This window comes from Hyperolius riggenbachi, chromosome 6 (genome assembly GCF_040937935.1).
Source record: "Hyperolius riggenbachi isolate aHypRig1 chromosome 6, aHypRig1.pri, whole genome shotgun sequence".
NCBI lineage: Eukaryota > Metazoa > Chordata > Amphibia > Anura > Hyperoliidae > Hyperolius > Hyperolius riggenbachi.
Genome location: NC_090651.1, coordinates 164,716,209 through 164,742,844, shown reverse-complemented (window position 1 = coordinate 164,742,844; position 26,636 = coordinate 164,716,209). Strand labels below are relative to the sequence as shown.

The following is a 26,636-nucleotide window of genomic DNA, read 5'->3' as shown; positions in this document are numbered from 1 at the left end:
CACGCCAATGGGTGTGACCGCGGTGTCAGCCCCAGGACCGCCTAACGCCAATTGGCATCAAGTCCTGGGGCCGGCTACTGCAGGAGATCACGCGCAGGCTGCGCGCGCATCTCCTGCTCGGGGGGGGGGGGGGGGGGGTTTGGGGGCTGGAGGAAGAGTTCCGTCCCACCTTCAGTCCCTCAGGAGACTGTTAGACGGCGAAATCGCAGTCTTTTGACTAAGTACAGTGCTGCGATGTGCAGGAGCGCTGTACAGGGGCCAGTCGTGTGACACGGCTGTCCCCCTGGGGCACAAGAGAGCGATCGGCTCTCATAGGCAGAAGCCTATGACAACCGATCAACAGGATTGGCCGGCTGGGGGGAGGGAGGGGTTTTAGAAGGAAAAATAGCAAAATATATTAATTGAAAATTTTTTTTTTAAATATTTGTAGACCCCACCAACAGGAAGCTCTGTTGGTGGGGGGAAAAAAAGGAAGGGGGGGGGATCACTTGTGTGCTGAGTTGTTCAGCCCTGCAGCTTGTCCTTAAAACTGCAGTGGCCAATTTCAGGAAAAATGCCCTGGTCTTTAGGGGGTTTTAACACTGCAGTCCTCAAGTGGTTAAAAAGGGGCTCTGAACTGAGAAGTGCAAATGCACAAGGATCGTAAGATGTCAAAAGCAGATAATCACTTCAGGATAACTATGTATCTGTTGTGTTCTGAAAGCTGGGATAAACCTACACTTGTGTTTTACATGTTGCTGGTTAATAGTTACAGTTCAATTATGCAAATAAAATTGTGTCTCTGTATTTTTTGGAACCAATAATACAGATTACCTTGAAAAATGTTTTTATAGTTTTTCCCACAAAGTTTTCCCACACCGCACCGCCACCGGCCCATGGTCCCCGCCAATGCAGAGGCCAACCTCGCGAGGTCGTCCTCAACGGTGCCTGCGCTAGTGTAGCTGTCAATCAAGTCCACATTGTCCAGAGGGCTGGCGGTAGACCCAGGTAAGTAGTGTATTTTTTTTTTTAAATAGCTCAGATATTCCATTTAAGCTATACCAGTTGCCTGGCTATCCTGCTGATTCTGTGCCTCTAATACGTTAAGGTATAGACCCTGAACAAGCATGCAGATCAGAGGTCTGACAAATCTGAATGGATTAGCTGCAAGCTTGTTTCAGGTGTGTGATTATGACACTACTGCAGCCAAAGAGCAGCAAGGCTGCCAGGCAACTGGTATTGTTTAAAAGAAAATAAATATGGCAGCTTCCATAGGTCTCAAACCTCGGGCTCCTTTTAAAAGGAAATAAATGTGTCAGCCTCCATATCCCAATCGCTTCCGTTGTCCTTTAAAGTGAAGGTACGGGAAAAAAATATATAAGATCTATTTACCTGGGGCTTCCCCCAGCCCGACATCCTATGTGTCCCTCGCCACATTGTCGGCATTTTCTGCGCCTGCATGAGCGCGTGGTCATGCTAGCTCGTGATCATGCTCACGTGGCTTGGAGCATTCTGCGCAGGAGCAGAAGTACTGCGTGATCACGAGCGGTGCGGCTGTGCGCAGGCGCAGAGAATTCCGACCTGGCGAGGTCAGCTTCTTCAACGGAGGGGATCCCAGGACTCCGGAGCTGCGGTGAGGGACACATAGGCTGCCAGGGGCTGGTGGAACTCCTAGGTAAGTCGATTTTATTTTTTTCCTCCTCGCACTTTAAAGCACATTGTCTGGAATATAGTGTGATTTGCAATGCACATAAAACTTTTTTCATGTATTATTATTATTATTATTATTATAGTTTTTGTATTCTTATTTATCACCGAGCTGGCCAAGTTTGCAATGTTGACTCCCTGACAGCCTAATCCTTTTATGGAGTAAAATGCAGACCATGAACTATCAATATTCCTCCCCTCATTTCATAATACAATAGAATCTTGTTATAGTAAACCTCTGGATACCGTTAACTCAGTCCTGAGGTCCCAGCAACTACGTCTTGTATCAATATACAATGTATGACCAATTCTGATATAGTAAACTTCTGATGTAGTAAATATCGAAATTGTGCAACAGCATACTCCCCTATGCATCTTTACAAATGAAAAATCTAGGAGGGCGAACTAGGGCTTTAAGGTATGTACAGACAGAAATTCAACATAAAAAAAAAAAATTCAGAACCATTCTTTAACAGACTAGTGACAAACATAAGTCAGAGCTGGGACATAAAAGCCCCCAGGCAGCCAAGGAAAGTTATCATGGAGCTGTTTAATATATACCTGCTCACGCTGCCAATCACATGACATGCATCAGAAAACGGAGCATAGAGCGTGCAGCTGCTAGGAAGAAGGGGAAGCCCAACATATAGCTGGAGCCAGTAAATACTACACTGCTCTCTGCACTACTCAGAAAGGAGGGAGGCAGGGGGAGTGGTCCCCCATACCACCCCACACCCAAAAGGTCATAGGTGCTACCGTTCGAACAGTGGTCGATAGGTCTCCCAAACCCTGACTAACCTCTTGAAGATGACAAGCCTCTGGGGAGATAGAAATTGGCTAGACTGGATTTTCTCATTTGGCTTGCACAGTATTTATCCAGACTATGCACAGTACATTTGTGTGCAAGCATGCACTGGAATGTATTATTGATCATGCGCCTAGGCCTTGAAGTCCCATCAAAATTATGTTGTAGGATCCAAGATTTCTAGCCATTTATATAGCGCCAACATATTACGCAGCGCTGTACAAAGTATATTGTCTTGTCACTAACTGTCCCTCAGAGGGGCTCACAATCTAGTCCCTACCATAGTTATAGGTCTGTGTATGTATCGTGTAGTGCATGTATCATAGTCTAGGGCCAATTTGGGGGGAATCAATTTGAACTTATCTGTATGTTTTTTGGGATATGGGAGGAAACCGGAGTGCCCGGAGGAAACCCACGCAGACATGGGGAGAAAATACAAACTCCTTGCTGATGTTGACCTGGCTGGAATTCGAACCAGGGACCCAGCGCTGCAAGGCGAGAACACTAACCACTATGCCACCGTGCTGTCCAGTTATAAGATTATACTGTAACTAAGCATGTATGCAAGGAAAATTACTCAGTGGATTAACTGATGCTTGTTTAGCAGCCATATTATACTTAAAGAGAACCTGAACTGAAAATTAAAAGTCAAAATAAACAAACGCGTCATACTAACCTCCCGCAGTCTACTCAGCAATCTATTTCTCCTCTCCGGAGTCCTGTTTGTACCCTGTGATTAATGGAAGTCTCTGGCCTTCATTTTGAAAATGACCATTACCCCATAACAGATTCCTGGTCAGCACACTGTTAAACTATAATATCGCCCACTTGAGCTATAGGGAAAAATGGACATTACCTTGCACATTCAGTTGTAACTGACAGCAACTGGTATATTTCAGTTTTGACAAAATATTGTCAGAACTGGAAGGGATCACTGTAAGAAGAAAATGGTGAGCTCCTGAAAGGAACTGACGGCGAGGTAAGTATGTAATATTAATTTGCAGCTACATCATGTGTTTATTTTAAAATAAATAATTTTACTCAGTTCAGGTTCCTTTTAACGCTGCAGTGTATATGGTATGTTTAAAACGGACACCACTTTGTAAAGTTCATTTTTAACAATGAAATTAGCACAATATTTTACAAACATTCCACATAAAATAGGCATATTAATTTTTAATACTATTTAGAAAGTTCTAAGTTGGTTGTATTGGCAGGGATTGCATTACTGGATTTCACACCTGGACTATTGTGCCCAGCTCAATGCTATGAAACATAATTACAGGACTCCATAACATACAAGCAAAAGATAAAATGCACTAGTGTACTTACATAGAATTGAACATGCCCATCAAAGCAGTAAAACAAAAACCAATGGCAAACATGGACTTCATGCGAACCTATTGAAACACAAAGTATTAAAACACTTCAGCTCCCTCTGAGATAAGTAGAGTGCAGCATTAATATTACAGAAAAAAAACATTAAGTATTACACACTAAAATCTAAACATAAAACTCTGAGACTATTTCAGATATTGAAAAGGGAGGATTAACCCATTCAGATTGGGCACTAGCAGCACTCTACACCTAACACCTTACTAAGGACACTTGAAACAGGGGTGGAGGCGCCCAATGCATAAAACATTAGCTAAGAAGCCATTAATCTTATAAACAGAGAGGGAATTTTACCTCTCTTGAAGAATTTGGACCAGTTTATTGAAAAAAGGTCTTTTATTCAAGCACATAAAATTGACAACGCGTTTCGCAGGTACTTGCCCACTTCTTCAGGTCAGTGAAAAAAAAACAGGTGCCTTAACTGCTATGGCTGTGTAGCAAGCATGAGCGCCTCTCCTACTAAGGAGCATATTTATAAATCATACCTTATAAAACTGCAGGTGTCTGCGTCCGTGTGTGCTAAAAGCTGTACTGCGCAGAGCAGCAGAGAGCCAGATTGTGGTGGGGGCTGAGGACAGGCGCACAAGGGTGGGCATGCATGCATTAAAAATTGATAAAACGAACGGGCCTAATGTATAGTTCGTTAAAAATATGCCGCCATTTACTATATTTTTCATTGCAAAGTTCTGCTACATAAACATTGATGCATTACAAGTGATCAAAGTTTTTACTGCAATAAGGACTTCACTGTACCATGGAGTTGCATTTCACCTAATATGAATGCAGAATCTGACAGAGCAGAGGATGTACTATATAGGCGATAGCCAAGAATTCTTAATTGCTGGTCATCTCCTCAGAATAGGGAGAGCACCTATCACTGAAAACATGTGGCGTGTCAGTGTGCAACTTATAAACAAAGGGAGTTCCTAAAAGAATAAACTAAAAGTTTAAAACTAATACATTTAACTGGAAATATTGAAGAACTTTTAAAAAGCACACGAAGAAAGCAAACTTAAGAAACTTGTCATTGCAGTATTCCTATTATATAACAATAACAGATATGTGCTTACTGATCGATTGCAGTGAAATGCATTATTCAAAGTAGAGCACAAATGCTTACACAATACCTGTGTCAGTTTACAGGTACGTGCATTATATTCTTCTGTGATTATTAAAGAGACTAACAAAATTTAAGACGCTTTTCTTCTATCCTATAAATTCCTATACCTGTTCTAATGTGATCTGGCTTACTGCAGCCTTTTCTAGTTGCACTGTCTCTGTAATATATATCTTATCTTCATTTCTTTGTCAAGCCTTGTTGAGCCAGGGAGGAAGGCACTGCTTCTGCTGTGATAGGGAGAAGTTATGCACCCCCTCCATGCCCCCTGCAGGCTCTGTGTGTGTGCTGTGTGTATAAGTCACATGCAAAGTCTCTGCTCACAGCCAGCCTGTCTGTGACCTTGTGAACAGCTGTTTATGCAGGAAGATCAGTTCAAAGCTCAGACAAGCAGCTAAGGCAACAAGTGGGAGAAACATTCCAGCAGTCAAGTCACATTTGAGAGGAGCCTCTGTAAACAGACACCTGCTCTGATGATGTATTTCCTGATTGGCCATCTTCATGGTTTACAAAAACAATGAACAGTGATTTTATCACCAAGAAAACAGCGGGGAGCGGCGAAAATGTCACAGAGGGGGCTAGGAGAAGACAACAAACAGGCTGGTACTTTTATTTATGTAAGATTTTCCCACACTGAGGGGTGGTGGTTAAATCTTGAAACTACAGAAAAAGGTGCGTTAGAAGGTAGGTGTGTGTGTGTGTGTGGGGGGGGGGAACTAGTCTCTTTAACCACTTCGGTACCAGCAGCCTCTGCCCCCTGAAGGACCAGAGGCTGCTGGTACGCTAAAACGCCGCATTCCTACGAATTGCCGCAATAATACAATACAATAACATTTGTTAAGCGCTTTTCTCCCATAGGACTCAAAGCGCATCCCGCCGGTCACGCTGCTCTGTCCCCGCCGCAGGCTGCTCTCTCTGCCATCTCTATGACGGCAGAGCGCTGTGCGCCGGTCAGAAGCCACTTTCATTGGCTCCTGACCCGGTCACTTTATGTAAGCCAATGGGATTGGCTTACAGTAATGACAGGGCCAGGAGCCAATGAAAACGGCTCCTGCCTGGCTCACAGTGCTCTGCCGTCAGAGGCGACAGGGCAGCACATTACGGTGGGTAGAAAGCGGCGAGAGCGGCGGGAACGTGCAGTGAATGGGACGCAGAGTTTACGTCCGGTCAGAACCGCAGCGCCACCCGCCCGACGTAGATTTAAACTACGTTGGTCCGTATTTGGTCAAATTAGGTGATACAGGATAACCAATTTGAGGACAGGGATGATTACAAGAGGTAAGGAGACAAATTGGTGGTCATTATCATAAGAGGGTGGGGCCTGTGGCTGATATATCTATTGTGCCAAAGCTACTTTGAAGGACAAATTGAAATATGAGAGTGGACCTATTCTGTAAATGTATTTTTTATTTTTCCTCAAATCCACTTGTGTGTTCCCAGAAAGAGTTTACGAGGCTCTCAGTTTGTAGATGGCAGGATGCTAGCGAGCCAGATCTCCATGTCAGAAGTAGAAACCTCGGATTTGTAAAAGATTTCTGAGAACACAAGAAAGGAGTTGGGGTGTAACAAAGGTCAACATGTTCCATCTGAACTGAAAGAAGAACTCCATTAAAGGACACCTAAAGTGAGAGTGTTATGGGGGCTGACATTTTTATTTCCTTTCAAACAATGTACATTGCCTGGCTTACCTGCTGATCTTCAGTGTCTAATACTTTTAGCCCTAGACCCTAAACAAGCATGCAGATCAGATGTCTAGGACAAAAAATGGACATGATTAGTCACATGCTTATTTCAGGTATGATTCAGACACTACTGAAGCCAGAATGATCAGCAGAACGCCAGGCAACTGGTACTGTTTATAAAGAAATTAATATGATAGCCTCCACATGCCTCTCACTTCAGGTTCAATTAAGCACTGGATATCAACATTTTATAATTCAGATTTTCAGACATTGTTTTGTATTTAAAAAAGTCAACCATTTTGTATTTTCTAAAATGTCAGTCTCAGAAAACCAGTCAGGCTTGTCAAATACAAGCTCATCATCCATAGCGCTGCCAAACATGGCATTACTGGCCACTGCAATGCACCGCCACTGGATCTATTTTTTTTGATAAATGTGCAAGTGGACAACCCTCTGAGCAGTGCAATGACTGGCATAAATAGGAAAACAGACATGGGAATGCAGCTGCAAAAGAAGCTGAACACGGCTCCTGCTATATAGAAAAGAACGGTAGCTCTCCGTTTCTCCATAGTGTCATCTGCAACTAATGCAGTTTAGGCAGCACTTAACCAAGGGATTGTGATGCAAAGCCCCTCAGCTAAGTAAATTACCCCTTGTGTTGCTCCATAGTAATATCACACAACTTACCATAGACAGATCTCGATTATTATTTTTTAGCTTCTCCTCCTGACGCTCTGTAATCAACACACAAGTAACATTTAACATATGCACCAAAAATATATATCTTTCACAAAAGTCATCTTTTTGATCATTGGAAATAGGCAGATTTTGAATTGAGTGATTATTGATACTAGTATATAACTTAGCAAAGCTGTTAAAGTTTATTACTAAATGGAAAGTATGTCTAAGTAGACCCTAAACCTCCCTGGCGTTCAATTTCCCCAGGATTTCTGTGCAAAAAGTGATTTAATTAATTTTCATAACTTTTTTTCCTGCAACTTGCCAAAATGTGTCAAGCAAGGGTCTAGTACACAGTGCAGGAGAGTATTGACGTGTATGCTCGTCAATACTGTTCACAGCATATTTTGTATTGACATGTATATCCGCCAATACTGCCAGGGAGGCAGTATTATAACTGTAGTTCAAGAAAGTGCTCCTAGGCAATACTTACCTCAGGAGGGGGAAGCCTCTGGATCATAGAGACTTTCCCCTTCCTCCCCAGCAGAGGGGATCCAGCGCTGGGACCATGAAGATCCGCTGGTCTGGTGCCTCGGCTCTACGCTCGGGCTTTGGCAAAAAAGCCAAGCTTGATCAGGTCTGCTCTACTGCACAGGTGCGAGCCGTCTGCGCTGAGTGGAGAGCCACTAGTGCGCCTGGCCAAGGTAGGCAATGTAAATATCATTATGGCTTTGCAATCGGGGCTGCCAGTGCTGGATTGGACTGGCAGATGGAGATGGGGAAGCTTCATTAGGATCCAGATGCTTCTCCCTCCCAATGCTTTTTTTCCCCTACTTTTTTTGGGTGTTGCATAAAGCACGATCATGTGAACTGCAATTGACACTGCTCGCGTTTTAACAGATATATTGATTCATATTTGTATTGGACATGTATTGTACTGGACATGTCAAATTTAGCGCTGCTATATAGGACATGCTCGATTTTTGTCCAGAATTATTGTGCACAACCTAGCGCTGCACTCACATAACAGAACCTAGTGCTGCAAAGGACATAACAGAACTGTTGCAACGGTCATGACAAAACAGCAGTTACTGATGAGAGAGCAGCTGTCAGATGCTGTAAAATGGTATTTTTAGTTTTTTTTTTCTTAAAGAAAACCTGTACTGAAAATTAAAAGTCAAAATAACCATACACAAGTCATACTTACCTCCTGTGTAGTCTACTCCTCAATCTCTTTCTCCTCTCCTGTGTCCTGTTTGTCCACTGTGATCAACGGAATTCTCCGTCCTCCATTTTGAATATGGCCATTACTCCATAACAGCTTTCTGGTCAGCACACAATTAAACTGTAATATCGCCCACTTGAGCCATAGGGAAACATGGACACATCAGTTCTCCTCTCAGCTGTAACTGACAGCAACCGATATATAACTGACAGCAACTGAAATATTTCAGTTCTGACAAAATGTTGTCAGAACTGGAAGGGATTATTGTCAGAAGAAAATGATGAGCTTCTGAGAGTAACTGATGGCAAGGTAACTATGTAATGTTCATTTGAAGTTACCTCATTGACATAGGTGGGTGGGGGGTGGTGGCTTGGGGTGGGGGGAGTGGGGGTGGTGTTGGTCAGCTGCTGTTGGGACTGGTTGGTCCCGTAATGTGTAATGTCCTTTCTGTGTTACAGGCGCCCTCCCACTTGTGCGTGTTGGTAGAGGCGCCTGTGTCTGTATGTTTACCTTGTCTAAAAATTCAAATAAAAAGAATTAAAAAAAAAAAAAAAAAGAAGTTACCTCATGTGTTTATTTTAAATAATTTTACTCAGTACAGGTTCTCTTTAAGGGCGTTTCCACTCGTGCAGAAATCGGGCCAAATCCACAGTTTCCCCACAGGCAAATTGCGTGGGGAAAGTACTCATAGGGGATGATCCTGCAGTCACCCGAATCACTTGCCATAGCGATTCAGATGAAATTGCAGCATTTTTCCAAGTGAGTGGCAGCAAATCCCATAGCGGTGCATGGCGCGGCTTCCGGGATTCGGCTGCGTACTCGAACAGTAAGTGCCATCTACGTGACGTGCGGCGGCTTTTGGAAACGGGCCCTAATATAAACTCTACAGAGAGGTATACTCTCCTCCTTACATAACTGATAACAGGTATAATATCAATATCATTTTCACCATAGTGCTAATTTTATACGTTTTGGGCTTTTATATTAGGAAGCATCTTTTCAACCACATAGTATGCCAGTCAAGTATATATAAGACTTATTTCAAACTGCAGCCAGCTACGACTTTCCAGACACGCCAAAAAATTCAGTGCATGTGTCCTTGCAGCTGTCGTTAACAGTACACCATATGTACAAAAAAAAAAAAAAAAAAAAAGGAAGAAGTTCAAATCTATTCGTACAGCTGCAAAATTCTTACAGCTGCAAAATTCATAGTTATATTTTTTTACAGTCAGTGTTCAATTTATATGGATAGGTACTGTGCACATCTGAATTTACTTTTTGTTGTGAAATGTCTGTTTTTAAAACTGAAAGGTGGAGATGCCCAAAAATGTATAAAACAAAACCAGTTTAAAAAAGGCGCACTGGCTTAACTCTCCTTAAAGGGACTCCGAGCAGTGCAGAAACTATGGAAAGATGCATATCATTTTAAAGCTCTTTTTCTCCTCTTTCCAATGATATATAAACCACCGCCCTACGCCTTTTAGTTTTCACTATTTTTGCGATTAAAATTGCCACGGCTGCGATTTCGATCGCGAAACTAGAGAAAACTAAAAGGCGTAGGGCGACGATTTAGGGGTCGTCAGAAAGAGGAGAAAGAGCGCTTTAAAATGATATCCATCTTTCCATAGTTACTTGTATTACACAGGGTGACTTTTTCCTAGTCAGCAGCTCCATTCTGCTGAATGGAGCTGCTGACACTGGGAAAAGTGTCGTCCTGTGTAATACAATGTAACTATGGAAAGATGGATATCATTTTAAAGCTCTCTTTCTCCTCTCTCTGACAACACCTAAATCGTCACCCTATGCCTTTTAGTTTTCTCTATTTTTGCGATTGAAATCGCGGCCGCTGCAATTTCAATCGCAAAAATAGCGAAAACTAAAAGGCGTAGGGTGGCGGTTTATATATCATTGGAAAGAGGAGAAAGAGAGCTTTAAAATGATATGCATCTTTCCATAGTTTCTGCACTGCTCGGAGTCCCTTTAAAAATAGTAGCTAATACAACTTTTCAACATTCAAATCGAATATTGCACGAAAATTTTTTGAATGTTCAAAAGTCATATTCTTCAGGAGAGGTAAGCCAATTATTACCTCTCCTTTTTTAAACTGATTTTGTTTTATACATTTTTGAGCGCCTCTACCTTCAGTTTTACTGCTTAAATCTCTGCTGGGAGGTTGTTTTCTTTTCCGGTGTCCCCATAGGGGTCCTACTTTAGAACCAAGAGTGCAACCGGTGAGTATCCTCAAAAATCGAGCAGTGGCAAGAATCACTCTGGTGATTGTATTTGGTTGAACGCAGGAAAGTGCTAGTAAGCTTTGTTGCCTTGACTGTTTACCAATACGGTGACATACCCTATGTGGAGTCTGATTTTGTTTCAGGTCTGGAGAGCGCAGCAGTTTCTTTGTATTACAACATCCTAAATTGGACTTTCTGCAGCGATCCCAGGGATTGGTGAGCAATTAACTTTCATAACCACTCTGGAACTGTGGCGCAGTGTTTTTTATTAACAATACGGTGACATACTGCACTATTAACTCCTTTTTTGTGTGTTTTCCTTTGTGTTTTTTTGGTCCTTGGATTCTCTGGTCCATCCTTTTGCAAGTTTCTGTGTAGACACTTCCTGGTATAACTACTCAGTAGCTGTGGAAGTTAGCCATGTCCCTGCCTCTACCTGAGTCAAATGCTCAAAAATTAAAAAAAAGAAGAATGACTGCAATGATGTTTGCAATGCATGCATGTCCTTTAAGAAACTTTTTTTTTCACAAAACAACTGCATGAAGATGGCCACAAAGCTTCAGAGAATAGCTTTAACTATCAGACAGCAGAGGTAATAAGGTAACAAAGTAGCTAGATCATATTTTATCAGGCGGTTTCACATAGTTTTAAAAGGCAAGTGAGGTTGATAATGGAGAGTGTTAGGGGGGCTCTGCTGGAGAGGTGGAGTGAGCAGCATTACTTACTTACAGGGTGCTACTTCTCTGGCCCTCAGTCCGTATGGGATCGACCATCTTCTTAAAGAGACTCCGTAATAAAAACAAAAAGGTCCCCTGGGAGGTACTCACCTCGGTAGGGGGAAGCCTTTGGATCCCATCGAGGCTTTCCCAGTCGTCCTCCGTCCCACGGTGGTCCCACTGCAGCCCACTGAATGCACAGCCGACTATTTGTCAGGCTGTGCAATATTTACCTTTCCCTGTTCCAGCAGGGGGCGCTGTTGCGGCTCTCTGCTCGCAAATAGTCAATCTCAGTCGGGTCCGCTCTACTGCGTTGGCACAGGATACTTGCGCCTGAGCAGTAGAGTGGACCCGATTGGGATTGGCTATTTCCACCTATTTCCAAACCAAGAGCCACTACTGCGCCTGCGCTGGAGCCGGGAAGGTAAATATTTACATGCCCGCTGTTCAGTGGGCTGCAGCAAGACCACCGTGGGACACAGGAGGACAGAGGGAGCCTCAATAGAATCCAGAGGTTTCCTCCTCCTGCGGCGAGTACCCCGCAGGGGAATTTTTTTTAACGTTACAGATCCTCTTTAAAAGGAGAGGTCGCAGATTCTCGATTTTTAACTTCCTGGCATGTATTGTGGCACACAAGGCACTGCCGGGAAGTTGAAAATCCAGCAGCTGTGGTCTTCTCCCTTACAGATGGAGGGGCCAGAGGAGCACCAACACCCTGTAGATAAGTAATGCTGCTCACTCCAACCCCTGTCCTCCCAACAGCACACTACATTACAAACCTCCCTTGTGAAGAGGTTCACAATATTAAAAAAAAATATATGTATAGCTGATGCTCAGTTGTCTTGGACCTAGACTGGGAAATCTAAAACTACATGAGCAAACTGTGCAAGCATCTGATGTGTTGTCTAGCCACAACAAAAATGTTTTTTTCAAAAGCAATACTTGGCATAAAAATTACCTATTTTCTTCTTTTGTGTACGTCCAGCGGATTCAGTTATGGCTTCCTTTTTCTTTTCCACTATATGGATAAAGATACAGAAAGATTACAGGTCTAACATTTGAGCTGCCATTCACCACCACTCAATCACTACAATGCTTTACACAATAATTCTTGTAAACATAGTCAACTAAAGCATACGTAATGCCAAGTACACATCATGCAATTTCCTGCCAAATTTCGGGTCAAACGATAAATTCAGACAGGTCCGATCTGACTTCCAATTGTTTTTCTGATCAATTTTCTAATCACTTCTGTACAAAATCAATTAGAAATCAGATTCGGAAATTATATATCAATCAATTGGAAATTATATATTCAACCCGAAATCTGATTGGAAAGAAAATGTGTACCAGGCAGTAAAGGACAACTGAAGTGAGAAGAATATGGAGGCTGCCATATTCATTTCCTTTTAAACAATTCCAGTTGCGTGGCAGCCCTGCTGATCAATTTATTAGCAGTAGTGTCTGAAGAATACTAGAAACAAGCATGCAGCTAACCTTGTCAGATCTGACAATGTCAGAAACACCTGATCTGCTGCATGCTTGCTCAAGGTCTGTGGCTAAAAGCATTAGAGGCAGAAGATCAGGAGGACAGCCAGGCAACTGGTATTGCTTAAAAGAAAATAAATATGGCAGCCTCCATGTTCCTTTCACTTCAATTGTCCTTTAAGCTCAGTCCGAGAACAAACGTATCCTGAGGGAGCCAGATCATGCCTTATTCAGCCCGAGGCTTCCAATACAGTTTCACAGTTCTGTGACTGACTGTCTTTACAGGAAGTCTGTAGTACTGAATGTCCAAGATGATTAAATAGCAAAAACCTACTTCCTCCAGCCCCTGGCAGCCGTCCTGTGCCCTTGCTGCAGTTCCATTGGCTCCTGGTCCCCTCCGGTGCAGATGCCGACCTCGCCAGGTCGGCATCTACTTGCGCTTCAGCGTGCGGCTCACAGAGTCGCACTGACGTCATCCGGACTGTATGGTGCAGGTGCAGAAGAACTGCACCTGCGCAGTACATTTTGGATGATGTCAGCGTGACTCTAAGACCACATGCTGAAGCGCAGGAGGCTTTTTGTACCGGAGGGGACCCCGGACCACCGGCAGGGAGCGGAGCTGTGGTGAGGGCACAGGACGGCTGCCAGGGGCTGGAGAAAGCCCCAGGTCATTTTTTAATCATCATCTGGCTGGATAGTGTAATGGTGAAGGGCTCTACCTCTGACACAGGAGACCAGGGTTCGAATCTCGGCTCTGCCTGTTCAGTAAGCCAGCACTAATTCAGTAGGAGACCTTTGGCAAGTCTCCCTTACACTGCTACTGCCAATAGAGCGCGCCCTAGTGGCTGCTGCTCTGCTCTGGCGCTTTGAGTCCGCAAGGAGAAAAGCGCAATATAAATGTTATTTGTCTTGTCTATTTGTCTTTTAATCACCACGTACCTTCCCTTTAACCAGTTGCTGATCGCCCACTACCTATGGGCGGCGGCAAAGTGGCACCCCCCAGGGCCGCGTTATGCCGATCGGCGGCGGCGGCAGCGGCTCCTAGGGGACAGGATTGCCGGGGATCGCGCGTATCCGCCGGCATTAGGCTCCGCTCACCTGCAACGTCAACCCGCCGGCTGTTTAGAAGCGCCGGCGGGTTGTTAACTCCTGATCTGCCGCATAGTAAGCGTATAATACCCCACACCCTCAGATCCTCCCCAGACCCCCCCCCCCCCCCCCGTGTACTGTATAGATCTATTCTACCCTGTAATCACCCACTGATCACCTGTCAATCACCCACCATTCACCCCCTGTCACTGCCACCCAGATCAGACCCCAATATGCCCCTTGCGGGCACCCAATTACCCGCCCACACCCTCAGATCGCCCTCAGAGACCCCCCCCCCCCAATCACCTCGCCAGTGCATTGCTTGCATCTATTCTCCCCTCTAATCACACCCTGATCACCTATCAATCACCAAGTCACCCCGTGTCACTGCTACCCATCAGATCCTAATCTGCCCCTTGCGGGCACCCAAACACCCGCCCACACCCTCAGATTGCCCTCAGAACCCCCCTTATCACCACCCCAGTGCATTATTTACATCTGTTCTCCCCTCTAATCACCCATCAATCACCCCCTGTCACTGCTACCCATCAGATCAGACCCTAATCTGCCCCTTGTAAGCACCCAATTACCCGCCCACACCCTCAGATCATCCTCAGACCCCCCCCCCCCCCCCCTGATCACTTCCCCAGTGCATTGCTTGCATCTATTCCCCTCTTTAATCACACCCCAAGACACCCATCAATCACCTCACTACTACCAAAAAAAAACCTGGAGAGCCACTTCTTATATTATTCGTGCCACTCGATAGCGAGGAGCCAGCGGAGTTGTTTCTATAATAACGTGCAACACCAAAATAAATCCACTGTCTCATGCACTTATGAATATTTTATTAATTGCCATGGCTGCATCTTGTTGTATCACAATTGTTAAAAACAGACATAAAAACAACTACCTGGCCAGGAATGCTTGCTATTACTAATGGGACCTGACTGGCTCAATTGTGCAGTAAATCGCCCAGCCTCAGCCTACGCAGAAAAACTGCAGAGACCAATCAATATGGTCCTCAGCCACCACCTATACACCACACACACTGTGCGACATCGACCCGATATGGGTATTACAGAACGCTTCTGGACCCACAATTGGAGTCCTGGCAGAACAGGGGCTTTGAGCCGGATGGTGGACAATTGCTGACACTCTGCAGATATACTTATACCATTAAGCGGCACTGGCATTTGCTAGACTGTAGCTATAAGAATTTCCGTCGGGCACATTTATTGCTTAATACTTGCAAACTTGTTGGTGAGCTCCAGCTCACTTTGCTGCCAGACCATCAGTGCACTGGGTCAGATATGTTGTCTTCACCGCTTCCGCGGCAGCGCTATTGTCACCTCCGTCCAGCGGGTCCACAGCAGCCACACACCAAGAGGGATCCCAAGCGTATTCGGTGGAGTATCGCTCAGCGTGCCGGCGTTACACGTGGATGGCCAGCACGAGCACTCCGGCGGTAGCCACGCCTACCGACGTGTTTCGCCCCACCCACAGGGCTTTTTCAAGGTAGCGAATAACGACATGTCGTTATTCGCTACCTTGAAAAAGCCCTGTGAGCGGGGCGAAACGCGTCGGTGGGCGGGGTGAAACGCGTCGGTAGGCGGGGCTACCGCCGGAGTGCTCGCGCTGGCCACTTGTGGGGTTTCTATACTGCCTATTTCTGTAAATGGACAATTGTGTGTAAAAAAAATAAAAATAATCTAATTTACAGAGATATTTCTCCCACCCAGCATGGGTATGTGTAAAAATACACCCCGAAACACATTATACAATTTCTCCTTAGTACGGTGATACCATATGTGACACTTTTTTTGCAGCCTAGGTGCGCTAAGGGGCCCATAGTCCAATGAGCACCTTTAGGCTTTACAGGGGTGCTTACAATTTAGCACCCCCCAAAATGCCAGGACAGTAAACACCCCACAAATGACCCCATTTTGGAAAGTAGACACCCCAAAGTATTCAGAGAGGGGCATGGTGAGTTCGTGGCAGATTTCATTTTTTTTGTCACAAGTTAGCAGAAATGGAAACTTTTTTTTAATTTTTTTGTCACCAAGTGTAATTTTCCGCTAACTTGTGACAAAAAATAAAATCTATGAACTCATGCCTCTTAGTGAATACTTTGGGATGTCTTTCCAAAATGGGGTCATTTGGGGGGTATTTATACTATCCTGGAATTCTAGCACCTCATGAAACATGACAGGTGCTCAGAAAAGTCAGAGATGCTTCAAAATGGGAAAATTCACTTTTGGCACCATAGTTTGTAAACGCTATAACTTTTACCCCAACCAATAAATATACACTTATTAGATTTTTTTTTATCAAAAGGCATGTAGCACAATAAATTTAGACACAAATGTATATAGAAATGTTACTTTATTTGAAAAATGTCAGAACAGAAAGTTAAAAAAAAAATCATTTTTTTGACAAAATTCATGTCTTTTTTAAAGACTATAATAAAAACTAAAAATCACAGCAGCAATCAAATAGCACCAAAAGAAAGCTTTATTAGGGACAAGAAAAGGAGGTAAAATTCATTTAGGTGGTAGGTTGTATGACCGAGCAATAAACCGTTAAAGCTGCAGAGAAAAAGTGTCTGGTCCTTAAAGGGAACCTAAACTGAGAAATATATGGATTTTTCCTTTTAAAATAATACCAGTTGCCTGACTCTCCGGCTGATCCTGTGTCTCTAATACTTTCAGCCACAGCCCCTCAACAAGCATGCAGATCAGGTGCTCTGGCTGAAGTCAGACTGGATTAGCTGCATGCTTGTTTCTGGTGTGTGATTCAGCCACTATTGCAGCAAAGAGATCAGCAGGACAGCCAGGCAACTGGTATTGTTTAAAAGGAAACATCCATATCCTTCTCAGTTTAGGTTCCCTTTAAGGGGTTTTATGACTGCAGTCCTTAAGTGGTTAAGTATTTATGCAGCTTGAAAATTGACAAATCACATGCCACAGGCCCCCATTTGATTTGTTTGTAAGTTGCTTGGAATTATTTACATATCATTGAGCAAACCTTTCAAGTCGTGAAATTATAGAGTAAATATTGTAAGATGTTTACCATTTTTAGAGGAAACAAAAAGGAGGAGAAAAACTCTCACAGATGCAATAAAAAGACCACTTTACTTACGGTAAAGTCTTTTCCGGTAGTCATGAGGACAGCACCCCTGGATGAGACTGGTCTCCCTCCCCACTGTGGACAGGAAACTGTTAAAAGAAGAATTTGCATAAGCAATAGGCAGCCACATATAAGATACTACACCTGCCACAGTACCTCAGTTAATAAAAAAGATGACACGGACATTTAATGATGCTTACACAAACTTATTTCTCTCTCCTACCCAAATAAGGGCGGGTTGCAGGGGTGCTGTCCTCATGACTACCGGAAAAGACTTTACCGTAAGTAAAGTGGTCTTTCCCAGAACGTCATTTCGGACAGCACCCCTGGATGAGACGATATACAAGAGATAAAACCTTAGGGTGGGACCACAGCTTGCAAAACTTTCCTTCTGAAGCATAAACCTGCAGACAGATACATTAAGGCGATAGTGCTTTACAAACTTATTGTGACTTGACCAGGTCGCAGCTCTGCAAATCTGATCTATAGAGGTCCCTGCCCTCTCTGCCCAAGAAGTCGAAATTCCTCTTGTGGAATGAGCCATGATAGAATTGAATTGCTCCCCCTGTGTCTGATATGCTAATGAAATAGCCCAAACAAATGTATAATCTGTGTAGGATTTAATTAAGGAAGATTTTTCCCAATCAATGATCCAACCTAAATCTTGTAGTAAGACTATTGTCGTAACAATCTGATCTCTTACCGAATTGGGAGATGTCCCCCAAAACAGAAATTTAAGGTAACCCAAAATGTTAACCTTTCTCTGTTTAAGTATAGCTAGAACCCCAGACATTACCTTCATAAACAACCCTGGAGCTGAGGATAATCCGAAGGGCAAAGCATTAAACTGATACATTCTTACCTCTTCCTCCATCTGGAAGGCAAACCTTAAGCATTATTGAGAAGCCAGATGTATCGGTAATTGAAGATACGCATCTTTTCAGTCTAGAAAGGCTTGGAAATCGTCCTTCTGTAAGAGATGAATAATAGATCAAATCCATCCTGAATTTTCTGTATTTTACCTTCTGGTTTAGACTCTTTAAATTTAGTATGAACTGATAATTTCCCTGTAGCTCCTTTACTAGACAAAACACAGGGTAATAGAATCCCTGTCCTCTGACATTTCGGTACTTTCTCGAATTACCCTTTTTTCTAAACAGGGAAAGGACTTTCGATTGTAGGGCTGAAAACTTTATTTGGTCCTGCAAACGGGGAGTAATGCAAAAGCTCTTAAAAGGAGGCTGGCTGAACTCTATTCTGTAACCCTCCAAAAAAACACCTTAAAGGCTCTTTCCTACTAAGACGTTGCGTTAGATGCGACGCTAAGGTCACATAACGTGCCCCCAACGCAACGCATGTGAGCTTCGAAGTTGGATGCTATTTAGAGCCACGTTATGCGTCTCCTGATGGGTCTGTGATGCGTACTTTTTGACGCTTACTATCGGACGAAAACGGCGCATGCGGCAAAAGACTGTGGAGAGCACATGATCGGAAAACTCCGCATCACCTGCCAGCCAATAAGCGGCCGCTCCAGGAAGTTAACACTGCAGTGCATATTAATTAGTCATGTGGCTGGCCACAACAGCGGACTCTCCTCCTGCAAGAAAAAACAAAAACACACATTATTGAGCATATGCAAACAGTCTAATGCGGCTAAAACCGTGTATAACGCACAGCATGATGCACTTTCTTTAAACGTCCAGCGTTAGAGTGTAACAACGTGGGCACTGTGAACAGCCCATTGATTTTTCATTACTGTGAGCTGGGCTGCGTTACAAGCTGCTCTAACCTGCGCCTGTAACGTCCCACTGTGAAAGAAGCCTAAATAACCAATATTTTGTGCACTGTAGTTGCCAAGTTTTGAAATTTGCAATTCTCCATCTCACTGGAATACTAGCGTCATTGCTTATCTGACTTCTTGGTAAAAGTGAAGTTGGACTTAGGGCCGGTTTACATTACAAACGCGGACGGCCACGCATGCGGAACGCAACGCGTACGAACGCACGCCATCCGCGTCTGCATGCGTTGCGTGGCTGATCCCATCACTGAAAAGTAAATGGGACAGCCGCGCGTTTTTGCTAAATCTGCGTGCAGCATGCGTTCGGAACGCATGCCGTGTGAACATCAGACAGCGCACTCTATGCACTGTCTGATGTCGTGCGTGTTGGCCTTCTGCACGCGTTTCCAAAACGCAGCTGGAAACGTGTGCAGTCTGAACAGGCCCTTAGGCCTCTGTGACTTGTAGAGAGCCCATCTCCTGCCCTAGAGGACTAGGGATCTGACTTATTCTTAGAAGGAGGGACGAAAGGACCGTTTACTTTGAAAAGGTCCTTTCTTAAGGAATACTATCGATACCCAAGTGTTCTAAAATGACAATGTACAAATAATGTCTAAGTTGCTGTGTAAACATTTTCCTACTTTTCATGTTAAATATCAGAGGAAAAAGCTGTAATTTACTGAGGGTAGGATTAGCCATATTGGGACAAATCAATTGCAGAAGGGGTGTCTACTTCAATGCACAGCCAGAGTTGCATATCGGACTACAGAAGCAAATATCAAACAAACTCTGAAAGCAAAAAACAGTATGAAAAGCTGTAACAATTAGTTACATTTCCTCTGCTCTCTACAGACACTTCAGTCCGAAACAGGACACAGAAGCTGCAGCTGTTCTCTCTGTCACACACAGTTACACAGAGTTATCTGATCAAGTGTGAGGGGAATTTCCCCTCTTCTCATGGCTCAGAGTCAGTTTTGTCAGTAAAGTTTGAAAGCATTTTGATAACAGTAAACAAAGAGGTTGCTACTAAAATGTATATACCAGTACTTAGCAACACTTCCCAAACAATTCCTGTGTCAATTGAAAATATGTGAATCGATAGAATTCCTTTAACAGGAATACCTTTTTTTTTTTTTTTTTTTTTTTTTTTTTTTTTTTTTTTTTTATATGTGTCTGCCGTTCTGTCTAGAGGGTTGTCTAACTGACTCAAACAGCAGACCCCCTTCACAAGGTACACCACATAACTTGATTTTGAAGAATTGTCATCCTTCCAAGTTTATACCCATACACCTCTTCTGGCTGAATTGACTAATGCCGTAGTTCTGGCCATAAGTTTAACCGTATCATCTGAAGCGTCCACTAGATGATTGGAAGCATTCCAAACTTTAGGGAAATCATTCAAAATTTCCCAGAAATCCTCAAAAAAGGTAGGTCAGCTTTGTTTGATACCCTTGAAAAATATGGATCTAACTTCAAACTTTTCCTAGATTATCCCACTCCTTAATCCTAATCTTAAGAGTAGAATGGACTGGAATAAGCCGAGAATGAGGATCCGCCAAACTCTCATACATTTGACCAAAGGCGTCAAAGATTTCTGCTCAGACTTAATACCTATTAGTAAGTCTTTCATTAATTCAGGAAAAAAACATTGCGGTTAGGGCTTTTTTCTACTATGAAATGCGATCGCAACCGCATTTGCGATCCCAATCGCACTTCAATTTCCACTATGCGATTGCGCTACTATACTTATAGTACAGCTCAATTGCATACAATGCAGGAGGAAGACGATTGTGCATTGTCCAAATCGCATCGCAATCAGATTGCACTAATGGAAATTGCTGCTGCAGTTTCCATTAGTTTAACGAGTCAAGTTCTTTTAAACAATCTATTTAATTGCTGCAGCTTAGAAGAACTTCAAGAATGTTACACATGCAGGCTTTCTGATGTGAAAATTATCTGAAAACAGGTATCCAAGGGGTTAAAAACACAGCCTGGGTATTCCCTGCTCACATTTGCCTGCTTTAATTCTTATTAATTAACCTTCAGTGACCTGTGTTGTGATAATCTCCGCACAAGGTGTTAATTTCTGGCACCTGCTCAGGAATTATAAATTTTCATGCGGACACAGGTTTTATGAATGCACACTTTACTAAATGGTGGGTAAAGTCAGCTGTTTTGAGCATTACCGCATGCAGGAATGCTTAATAAATAGAGGCCTATGTCTCTTGGAAGCAGGAGGCATAGTTAGAGGTGCAGACAACATAGGAGATGATGGATTAGCTATAACAGGTAGATAAGCCATAGCAGTACTAGTCCCAGGCCCATCTGAAGCAGCTGAGGCGGTAGAAGCAATAGCAGAATCTTTAATTTCCTATTGCTGTGGACCTTCTCTGTACAATACTGGCACAATTTCCATTCAGAGTTGCCAATCCATGCTGACTGGACTGAGTAGAAGATCTTTCAGACTTTTCAACCTTCTCAGTCTTATGTCTTATGGGGTATAAAACATAATAAACGATAGCCAGCTATTAGACAAATCCCTCTATACATAACATACATCCAGGCAAGCAGAAGAAACATAATCACATCTACTTGCCAGAGAGGGATCCTGGGCAGATTCAGCAGATTGTGCAGGAGCTGACCCAGAGGCGTCCTCCATGATCTCAGTCACAAACCAGAGTGCATCATGGACTCTACAAACTTATACCTGTGCTGCTGATTTGATGCAGCTGATCCAATTATGCAAGCGGCCCCTGCCGGCTAAGCATATGCTTAATCAGCTTCTTACCTTAAGGAATCAGCTGTATGCTGATTCCTAATCACCGCCGCGGCCCCTGCCGCCCGGCTCAGACTTCAGATCACGCGGGACGCCAGCGCGTGACTACCTCCGGTTCAACCGGAAGTGAACTCTCTCCAATGCACGCACATGCGCGCATAAAGTTGCTGCCTCCGATGGAGAAGCCTCCTCCACGCTGCAGGGCTCCTGACTGTTCACTGAACAGTGCTGCTTGGAGCCCTGGAAAACGCTGCCCCTGCCGCCTGACATGGATAGCACTCCTGGAGACCTCTCCCATGCATCCCGTCCGGGACAGGAAACTAAACTGAGGTACTGTGGCAGGTGTAGTATCTTATATGTGGCTGCCTATTGCTTATGCAAATTCTTCTTTTAACAGTTTCCTGTCCACAGTGGGGAGGGAGACCAGTCTCATCCAGGGGTGCTGTCCGAAATGACGTTCTGGGAAAGTTATGTATTATCTTCTTTTGCATCAAACATGTTACAAGATATTCTGCTATTCTTATACAAGTTACATAACATTTTGGTTACCAGTGGTCTGCGGTGAATCGTGTAACAAGACGGTCTAGTGACCTACACGCTTTCCCTGAGACGGTGTACCTGCAGGTTCTAGGGCCCGTGAGATCTGAAGAGCCAGGTTTTCTTTGTTTTCATCCAGCGCTATCACTTCATCCTTGCTACCTACTAGTCTACTTTGCAGTGAAAAGTTGGCCCACTATCCTTTGAAATGAATAGAGAGGATGTCTGGTTTCTAATAAATTCCAAGAAGTGGTCTGTGGGATTGGTGGAGGTGGCTGTAAAAGAAGTATTGGCTTTTCACATCGCAAACTGCCTGGTGTAGCAGATGAGGTGGGACCATGTACTATGGTTTGAGGGCATTCATGAGGCAAAATGGGCATTTTGGATAACTTCTTTTTTTTTTTTAAAGGGAAGGTTCAATCAAAATAAAAAAAAATGAGTTTCACTTACCTGGGGCTTCTACCTGCCCCATGCAGCCATCCTGTGCCCTTGTAGTCACTCACTGCTGCTCCGGTCCCCCGCTGGCAGCTTGCCGACCTCGGAGGTCGGCGGGACGCATTGCATACATTTTTACGCATTCCTGCTAGTGCAGGAACATTAACACATACATTTTTACGCATTACTGGTTCATTGCGTACAAATTTACGCATTGAATCAGTAATGCGTAAAAATGTATGCGTTAATGTTCCTGCACTAGCAGGAATGCGTAAAAATGTACGCAATGCGTCCCGCCGACCTCCGAGGTCGGCAAGCTGCCAGCGGGGGACCGGAGCAGCAGTGAGTGACTACGAGGGCACAGGATGGCTGCATGGGGCTGGTAGAAGCCCCAGATAAGTGAAACTCATTTTTTTATTTTGCTTGGACATTCCCTTTAAAGAGACTCTGTAGTCTAATTTTTTTCAGGGCTGTGGAGTTGGTAAAAAAATGTTACGACTCCGACTCTTCAGTTTATGAAACCACGACTCCAACTCCGAGTGCCCAAAATAGCTTAGACTCCGACTCCTTAGTCTAATACTTAACAGGGCTGTGGATTTTGTACAAAAATCATCCAACTCCGACTCCTCAGTTTATGAAATTAACGACTCCGACTTCAACTCTGACTCCGGGTGCCCAAAATTTCCCCCACTCCGACTCCACAGCCCTGATTTTTTTCCCGTTTTTTTTTTTTTAATCTTGTTAAGCATTATATTCTAAGTGGAATAGCCGCAATCCCGCAGCAAAACGAGCGTTTTTTAATAGAGAAAAAGCCCAGCAAAGTTCCTGGGCTCGCATGGCTTTACTTCCTTAAAGATGCAGAGCTTTGAGCTGTAGCTCTGCCTCCTCCGCAGTCATCCTCTACCGATCGCCGCCTCCTCCCGCCCCTCTCAGTCTTCTTTCACTGAGGGGCGGGGAGGAGATCGGCGGAGATTGATTGCGGAGAGGCAGAGCTACAGCGCAAAGTTCTGCCTCTCCAGATCAGCACGATCTGCAACCTGCAAAGTCGTGGAACTTTGCAGGTCTTTTTCTCTATTAAAAGACACTCGTTTTGCGAGGGGATTGCCGCAATTCCACTTAGGATATAATGCTTAACAAGATTGAATGAAAAAAAAACGATGAAAACATGAGACTTCAGAGTCTCTTTCTATACAGTTATCCTTTGATCATTCCTTCCTTCTCTGTAAGTTCTTCAGTCCTGTGTTTTGTCTGTGTAAATATTTGTCCGTTTGGAATTTATTTGAAATTATTGCAATTTATTGTATTTAATGTACAGCATTGTATAAAGGAAAATAATAACAAATGTGATTCATATTTTATTTTAAAAACCAAAGAATGAAGATAAACCTTGATAAATATCAACAGAAAGTAAGTCACAATAGACACGTTAAAGAACTCACATTTTTTACTTTGTTTTTCCACTTCAGCTTTTAATCGCTTGTACTTGTCTGTTCGGTAAACCAGTACCCATGTTATACCTAGATAAAACAGCATATTATAAAGTTAGTTAAAAGTAAAAAAAACACTGACACTTCCTTACTGTACATGGAGCCAAAGCTAAAGTTTCTGAGGAACTTCCATTCCAACTACTAAAGGTACGTACACACGTCCTGATTTTCTTCCCAATTTGTCGCCCGACTTGTCATTTTGCACGACAAGTTGGACGTGTGTACGCACAGTCAAGTGACTGATAACAGCTGGTTTGCCTGATCCGCTTGGCTGATCAGTTGGACCAACTGTCTTTCAAACGACTGTCAGGTTTGTAGGTGTGTACAAACGACTTTTAGTCGTTTGTCTAACTAATAGACATTCAAACATACAGTCGTTTGATCAGTCATTTAATCTAGTCCATTGTTCTATCCAGTCCATTATCAAGTTGGTTAAATGACATGTAAATTAGGATATCAGCCGCTTTGTTGGGCAGTGTGTACAAGACATCTTAAAGTGGTATCGTCACCATAAAAATCAAATTTCAACAGCAACTGGTCTGAGTGTATTAAGTGATAAAGATGCTAATCCTGCATTCAAAACTTGCAAAACTTTTTCTGCTGTTATGATTTGGAGTTATCACATACTTAAGGAACACTGGCCCTTTAGTAGTCGTGCCAAAGAATTGCATGCTGGGGGTTCTTTTTATCTATAATCTATTCCTCCTCTTCCCTTTATTTCCCTGCCAGCTCCTTATCTGAAACCTGATCCCCTAATCACTTGTGTTTACAAGCAAGGCTGAGGCGACTCAGCGATTGGAGGAGACAAGAAAAAAAGTAAAGGGCAGAAATGACATCACGAGTTAGCCTTAACTGTGGGCAAAAGACATGGCCCCCACCAGGAACAGAATTCTCATAATTTACTATATAACATTCACTGAAATCAAACCGTGGACAGTATAATACAGGTGTTATGTAAGTAGATCAAGTATTTATCTACTTATATATGTGTTTTTTTCCCTGGCATAGTATGGCTGATCCTACTGCTTTAAAGCATTTAGTTTGCGCTTCAAGTCGTTCAAACGACTAGTTTAAACGACAATCAGGCGTAAAGTTGGACGTGTGTACGCACCCTATAACATTTGCTAATGTAGCTGCTCAGTGATGCAAGTATTGTATTCATCTCGGGTATCTGATCGCTTTGATTAGTTACCTTTTAGCTGATAAAAATAACTTAACCTCCCTGGCCTTCTGCTTTATTGCAGCGCACGGCCGCGGGAGGGTTTTTTTGAAGCTATTTTTTTTTTTTAACATGTAGCTAGCCTAGCTACATGCTTCCCCCCTCCCTTCGCTTTCCCACCCACCCCTCCGATCGCAGGAAATCCCGTTCTGAACGGGATTTCCTGTATGGGCTTCCCCCGTCGCCATGGCGAGGATCGCGATGACGTCATCACGTCAGGGGGAGTCCCGATCCACCCCATAGAGCAGCCTGGCGGTGATTGGCCAGGCTGCGCAAGGGGTCTGTGGGGGGGGGGGGGGGGGGGCCTCTTTCGCGGCCGCAACAAACACGCAGCTAGCAAAGTGCTAGCTGTGTGTTTGGAAAAAAAATGTGCAAATCGGCCTACCAGGGCCTTAGCAGTGCACTGCGGTGTTACGCCCAGGAGGTTTTAAGATACATAAAAAAATGACGTGCTAAAGTGAACATAAGAATGTGATAAGTAGGCACAATTGTTCATAAATAACACTGCCAAGCTAATACTACCCCCGTTACAAGCTTCAAAAAGGAGGCAGAGCCCAGGACAGCAGCTAGAATCTGTGATATTTCTATTGTCAGTTAACAAGAAATTGCACTAATTGTTTAGTGATTTGACAGTCCCAACCTCCCCACCTCTGTATACTTCTCTGTTATTTTTCCCTTATTGCCACAACCCATCTTTCTTCCTATGCAACATCTTCTCACTAGGTCACTCTATGTCATCTCCCTCCACTCAGCGTAATGCTCTCTGTAACCTCATTTTTAACCTGTTTGTACCAAAGGATTTTTTCGCTCCCCTTCTTTGCTGTGTCTCGTCTTCCTTCTAACTGCTTCATCACGAGCAAGTATCATAAGGCAGGAACCATTTTTCTATCCTAAATCTATGAGCTGCAGAGAAGTATGAAGTCAGTAATCAATGCAGGCTCTACCTGCATGAGGGATGACCATCAGTCAATATCTTGCCAATGATACACAATATAATCAAACAATTTATTCAATCAAATTACAACTAAATACTAGTGCACCCACAAACGATCATTTTTATTGATCAACTGTAATCTCCAAATGTTCTGATAAGAACAAATAACTAAAATCGCTTGATGCTGAACAGAAAGGTTATAAACATATGACTAATTCAAGCATAAT

General features: G+C 43.5%; 1 protein-coding gene across 2 annotated transcripts in view; it reads right to left on the bottom strand.

Moving 5' to 3' along the window:
• The window catches only part of TMCO1 (transmembrane and coiled-coil domains 1), a 104,236-nt gene that overhangs the window by 16,612 nt on the left and 60,988 nt on the right, over positions 1–26,636 (bottom strand). For both annotated transcript variants that reach the window (XM_068240171.1, XM_068240170.1), the window contains exons 2-5: positions 24,209–24,286; positions 12,497–12,556; positions 7,373–7,419; positions 3,824–3,891 (exon numbers count right to left, since the gene is read on the bottom strand). In XM_068240171.1, the coding sequence (XP_068096272.1) occupies positions 3,824–3,891; positions 7,373–7,419; positions 12,497–12,556; positions 24,209–24,286 (253 nt within the window). The remainder of the gene's footprint in view (positions 1–3,823; positions 3,892–7,372; positions 7,420–12,496; positions 12,557–24,208; positions 24,287–26,636) is intronic.